Source organism: Kryptolebias marmoratus, linkage group LG5, assembly GCF_001649575.2.
Source record: "Kryptolebias marmoratus isolate JLee-2015 linkage group LG5, ASM164957v2, whole genome shotgun sequence".
Lineage (NCBI taxonomy): Eukaryota > Metazoa > Chordata > Actinopteri > Cyprinodontiformes > Rivulidae > Kryptolebias > Kryptolebias marmoratus.
The window spans coordinates 2,032,439-2,038,862 of NC_051434.1; the positions used below are offsets into that span (position 1 = coordinate 2,032,439).

A 6,424-nucleotide genomic window follows, 5' to 3' on the forward strand; every position below is an offset into this window, starting at 1 on the left:
ATTCTGATGTTAACAGGAAGTGACGTCACGTGTCTTCTTCCTGAGTTATTTGGGCTTATTTTGTATTCCACGCTACACAAACCCACAAAGAAGAGACTAGACCGCAGAAACGGTGGAGAATCACTTCAGAAACAATAAATATTGGGTTAAAGTTGCAGGAAAGTTGCGGCGTTTTGGGCAAAGTTGCAAAAAGTTGCGATTTTGCGGGGTTTGCTTGATTTTGCGTTAATAGTTGTGATCGCAACATTGCGAAATCCTGGAGGGTCTGAAAAGTGTTGCATTTACTGGCACATCGCGAGCAAAGTTCAGTTTGGCTCGTTTCCCAAGAAGAGGCGGTAGCTCCAACCGCCGAACTTCCTCTGCGCTGGTGTCGGCGCCGTTTCCTTCACCGGTAATAACTCTGTGATCCGGCTTCAAAACCGAGAAATACTTTGATTTTTTTGAATGGAACTTTAATCTAAAATGCAGAAATGAAGATAAATTACAGTTTGGAGAAATAAGAGTTTAATTAAAACCGGAGGTAACAGCTTAGAAATCAGCCAAAGTGAAACTTTTCAGATGAGAGTTTTTTTTAAGATGACAGCATCCTATGTTGGTTCTCACTTGGACTAGCCATTAGCTCATCAGTCATGTCAGAATAAAACCATTTCTCCAAACTGAGGTTGTTCAGAGAGCTACCTACAGCAGGTAAGATACTATAAGCTCATACCCTCTCCACAGAACCCCACTTCAAACCGTCTCTGTAACGCTGATTTAAGTTTTTATCAGTGTGTGTCTCATTTTAGGGACTGTTTAAAGAAACAGGAAACCCATTAGTTTAATCATTTCCCCGATGATCTCCATATGAAGTTTTAGTTTGGAGAATCGGAGTAAAGTCCCGGGAGGTTTAGTAAATCCTCCTCCCAGCTGCTGCAGCTGGGAGGAGGATGAGCGAGATCCTTAAAAACAGCCTCGATCCGCAAACTTCAGGTCAGGATTTGTAACCGAGCTTCCACTTTAATGACAGATGATAAGTTTTAATGAGCTAAAGATCCAAGAGGGGGGATTAATTCTGCTCAGGAGGTTAAACAAAGCAGATACAGGTTCAGCCACTTACTCTTCATCCTCTCGGTACTTGCGGACGAGGAAGACGCCGCCGATGATGATTCCGATGAGGACGAGCGTGCCGACGATGCCTCCAACTATGGGACCTGTTGACGAGCCTTGAACAGGTTCCCGTTTCTCTTCTTGTGTGGATGAAGGACGCAGGAGGAAGAGGAGGAAGAAGAGAGGAAACAAAGTGTTATTGCAGCCTGCTTCATTTAAATTTCATGAGGCCGATTCTGGCAGTTTAATGTTGCCCACTTGCAGTATTTGTGTTTTATGTGTTTTGCTGCTCAAGTCTGTGCGCGAATAAATAATCTGCAGCCGTGTGAGTCAGAAGTGCTTCATAAAAACTGTAGCTGTAAAACAAACAAGCATCAAAATGAATCGCGGCCATAAAACATAAAGAATTCATACGAGCAGTCCTTGTCGTACAACAAGAACATGTGGCTGCCTCTGATTATCCCGCTGACCTCGCCGTTTCTCTTTAATTAAGATGCTGGTTATCATTTCCAGAGGGCGGCGAGGAGTTAACTGTAAAAGCCACTCATTAGAGCGTGCTCTTATTTAAAAAGAGGACTTTTAAAGAGGCTGCCAGCAGCAGCACTGCCTCTGCACAATCACCGAGCATCTCTGGGAATCTGGCAGGGACAACAAAGGGGAGGTTAAAAAGGTTTTACAGGTTATTTAGTCTTTTGTTGTGAAGTTATTTAGTCTTTTTTCGCTGCCACTGAAATGTGCACACATTACTGTCCCTGATCCAGACAGGATAAAAGGAAAATCAGCCTGATTTCTCCTTTGAATGGAAAGTTGAGTTTGGTTGCATTTTCTGCTTCAGAAGCTGTTTGAATTTCTCCAATAAGCCGAAGCTTTTGATTCTTTACGTTCGATCAGTCAAAGACACCGTTTCAGTTTCAAAACGATGGTAAATGGTACTTATATGGTGCTTCTGTAGCCAAGCGGGCCACTCAGAGGGCTTCACAACACAATCTGTGGCCTCATTTCCCCATCCACACATCCACACACCCACTCCATGACAGCTCATCTGAATAAATCTAATCAGGGCTTCAGATCACAGCCATCTACCGACGGGGCACATCGGAGGCAGTGAGGGGTCCGGGGTCTTGGTATACTGCTGGAATCGATCCTCCGACTCTGAGGACGGCTGATCTAACCACCGAACCACAGCCGCCTCAAAAACAGATCAACAAGAAATGAACGAAACATCTGGAGTGACTGGAAAAACCAGCAGGGTTAAATACTGAAGGTTAAATTTTAGCAGCAACAACTGAGTTAAAAGCTAAAAGAAAAGCTAATCAGCAGCTAAAACTGTCATGAAAAGCTAAAATTAGCAAAACCAAAGCTAAATGCTTAAATGAAAATAAATGCAGCTGATAGCAAAGATTAGCAACCCTGCACCTGAAAGCTGGAATGAGCAAAACCGCAGCTAAAAGCTACGTTTAGCAAACCCAAAGCCAGAAGCTAAAATGACCAAAACTGCAGCTAAAGCTTCTAATTAGCAAAACAACAGCTAAAAGATGAATATAGCATAAGAAGAGGAAAACAGACTTGTACTTTTACAGAGAAAATATTTAGTAAAAATAAAGTTAGAAAAACCAAAAGTCACAGCCGACTACCAATGATTTAACAGCAGAAACTACAAACAGCTTTCACAAAATAAAAGCACCAAAATAAAATGTTTCTTCCCTGAATCATCATTCAGAGTTTAACAGATTATAATCTGCAGATTATCTGTTTCAGTGATTTCATGTTTAATGCATTAAACTTTGTTTTTTTTCCAGTAAACAGGAGCAAGTTTTTCTTCTTCTTCCTGTTAAACTAATCCCTAAAAGAAGACATTTTTAAGCCTAAACAGGCAGAAATAGAAATAAAGTTGCTGACTCTGCCTCCTTCATGCAGCCTAAAACCTGATTTCCTGTTTCATCAGAATAATGAGCAATCATTTTTCTTTCTCGCCTCTGATTCCTGCAGTAGTTTATCTTCAGCTAAATTAGAGGCAGATTAGATCAGAGACAGATTAGAATAAATTAGACCAATAAGGGATAAATTACAGATGAAATCAGACAGAAACGGAGTTAACTACGGACAGAGACGGATTCCTCCCAGCTGCACACAAACAAACAGAAACTCGTCACATAAATCTCCTGCAGTCTCTTCCTGCCAATAAAAGAGTTTGTTGAAACCTCATCTGATGTCAGAGATTACATCGGCAGTGTTTGCCATTTATTTTCCACGGTCACTGATAAACTAGTTTCCCCAACAAAGAACGAGCCGCGATGCTGTTCGAGACAATTCCCAACAGGTGACGGGAGAGCCAGGATTTAATACAGGAACAGAGATTTTTATTGAATCCCGAACTGAGGCGGGAGGAGAGCGCATCCCCCGAGGAGAGGAGCCGGGCTGAGAAGATTGATGGAGTTTCTTGGAGGGCAAATGCAAAACGTGTTAATAATCTATCAGAGAACACGCAAGCACCTCTGAACGGAAAAGAAAGCAGCAGGAGTTCTCATCAAACACGGCTGCAGGCGAAGCAGGGGCGCTGCGAAAACTGTTTCCATCCACCTGGTTTGGGTTGGAGAGCGTCTTAAATACAGGAAATAAAACAAAAAACTGATAAAACTCCAAATCTGAACACATAGACGAACGCAAATCTGAAATATTTTACATTTAGCTGCTGAAGAATGTATACAGCCTGGTATGTACCTGGTACTTCCCAGGTACGTATATGACATATTTAACTGGTAAATACCTCGTTATGTACCATGATGTATTACAGTATTTATTGCTACCAAATGTTCTTTTATTCAGAAGCTGTTTTCTGATAAATATTGCAGAAGCCGTATTTAGTAATTTCCTTTTTGACAGCTCTGTTACACCAGAGAGCCCCGAAAAGAACGAATGAAAAGGCCACACACACAATTTCATTTACATAACTATGGAAATATATTAAACATGTTACCCGTCTGCAAGCCAAGATCATCTCTGAACAGGGTCTGAATACGAAGAGCAGAGAAACTAAGATTTCTTATTTAATATTTGATTTTTCAGCCTGTTTTGTCAGATGTTTTTGGTTAGTAAATGACTGAAAAGGCAAAATTCTCAGCTAAATAAATAAAAGCTGCTGCTGAGAAGCAGAATCTCAACGATTAGAAAGGAGCTGTTTATCCTTTCTCCAGCTCTATATTTTTATGAGACGCTAATAAAAGTAAATAAATAATAAAAACACTTTCATGCAGCTCAGTTATTCTATATAAAACCTTCACAAAGCCATGAAATGTAAAAACAGGCCTTATTAAGTGGTTAAGTTTTATTACCAGAATGGTCTAGAAGATAAACTTTTGGTGTAATTTTATATAAAAACAGACTTTTATAATCATAAAGTGAAGCAGTTTTTAGTTTACTGCAGTTTGGTGATCACACTCAGTGAATGGCGGGCGATCATGTAACTGTATGAGTTTGTCTGTTAGAGAAACGTCTCATGAACATCTGGAAGATTTACATCGACATGATCAGCTTCAAGATGGCCGCCACAGCCACACAGAAACTATTAGAACTGAACCAGGACTAGGACCAGGACCAGGGTCAGGACCAGGGCCAGGGCCAGGGTCAGGACCAGGGCCAGGGCCAGGGCCAGGGTCAGAGTCAGGACCAGGGACAGGACCAGGCTCAAGACCAGGCTCAGGGCCAGGGCCAGGGCCAGGGCCAGGACCAGGGCCAGGGTCAGAACCAGGACCAGGACCAGTTTTACAGATTTAATCTGGTAGTAGCTGAGAGTCACACCCAATTTATAGACTGAGGACCACCAGATTACATGGAAACTACACCTGAAACTAGCCTGGTCCTGAGTCTGGTTCTGGTCCCGGTCCTGAGCCTGTTCCTGGTCCTGAGCCTGGTTCTGACTCTGACTCTGGTCCTGACTCTGACTCTGGTCCTGACTCTGACCCTGGTCCTGACCCTGGTCCTGGTTCTGGCCCTGATCCTGGTCCTGACCCTGGTCCTGATCCTGGCCCTGGTCCTCAGCCTGGTCCTGGTCCTGCTCCTGGTTCTGCTGCCTCCTCAGACAGAAAACTTACTGATTTAATGATGGATGTTCTGAGGCGACTGGTTCTGACTCGGTGCTGAATAAATAAACTGATTTTATTGTTTTATAAAAGTCTGAATCAATCGTCTCCTCCTCAGACTTCAGATTTAAACGGAGAAACAAGCAGAGAAACCAAACATCTTTAAAATCCTGAATTTAAGATCCGCTGGACCAGACGGACTCCGGTTTGTTTACTTCCTGAACACCGTTTCTCTCCTCCTCTCAGGTGATCCCTCCAACAAACATCTGGTTTGTCTGAAACATCAAACATTTATAATATTAAATCACAAATGATTGATTGATGATGATGATTGGGATTTTCTCTGCAGCAGACTGTCACTGGCGTTAATCTTCGCCTGGTTCTGTTTGTTTCTCACTGCACGGCTCGGGTCAGTCCGAATCTGCAGATATAATGTTATTATCCATCTAAGTGACACTCAAATGCTCTGAAACTGTATCTGTATCGCATGCAATTTAAATGGGTTTGAAATAACAGCCCCTGTTTAAAGTGCTCTATTGCTCCTGCAGATGAAACATCCCAGTGTGGGGGCTGCATCCGCAATCAGAGAAACATGCCGAGCCTCGGGCCTGCACTTAACCATCGCGTTAAAAAAAAAAAAGAACAACAAGTACTCTCCTAAAAGGCTGAATATAACGTGCAGGAATTTAAGATTATTTCAGTGGGATGAAAGCAGCTCTTACTGTTGAATACCACAAAAAGCCAAACCGTGCAGAATAAAAAAAGCACAATTATGAACTTATCACCAGCGTGCACGAAGAGAAGTCTCCGGTTCATCAGCAAACACGTCTGCTTTCACTTAGACTCACGTTTAACGCTTTTAGGCAAGAAAGAAACATTTCACTGCTGCGATTTGGGTTTTAAAAGAAACAATTAAATTTAATGATTTGATTTTGGTGCAAAATCCTCACGAAGGTTTGGATAGAAGTGAGAATATTGGAAAATAGTGTCACCAGATGATATATAAACATTTAGTTGGGTCGAAGTAACAGAATCTGTGCTCAGTGATGGGATTTTGTTACGTTTAGGTGTAAAAATTAAGGTTAAGTCAGTCCCTCCAGCATTTCACGGGGCATTTTCCTAAAAGTTGCAATTTTTTAAAACTAAAATCAATAAAAACCCATAACTTTTAATATCTAAACCAAAAATACTTCCTAGTTCTGTAAGATAATTCCCAACAAACATTGACATTCTCAAAAGGTGCTTTATTTGAGAACTTT

At 41.7% G+C, this 6,424-nt stretch overlaps 1 protein-coding gene across 2 annotated transcripts in view; it reads right to left on the reverse strand.

Annotated features, from left to right (window-relative positions):
- The window catches only part of pvrl2l (PVR cell adhesion molecule related 2 like), a 289,332-nt gene that overhangs the window by 5,109 nt on the left and 277,799 nt on the right, over positions 1 to 6,424 (reverse strand). For both annotated transcript variants that reach the window (XM_017427628.3, XM_017427627.3), the window contains exon 8: positions 1,097 to 1,226. In XM_017427628.3, coding sequence (XP_017283117.1) covers positions 1,097 to 1,226 — 130 coding nt within the window. The remainder of the gene's footprint in view (positions 1 to 1,096; positions 1,227 to 6,424) is intronic.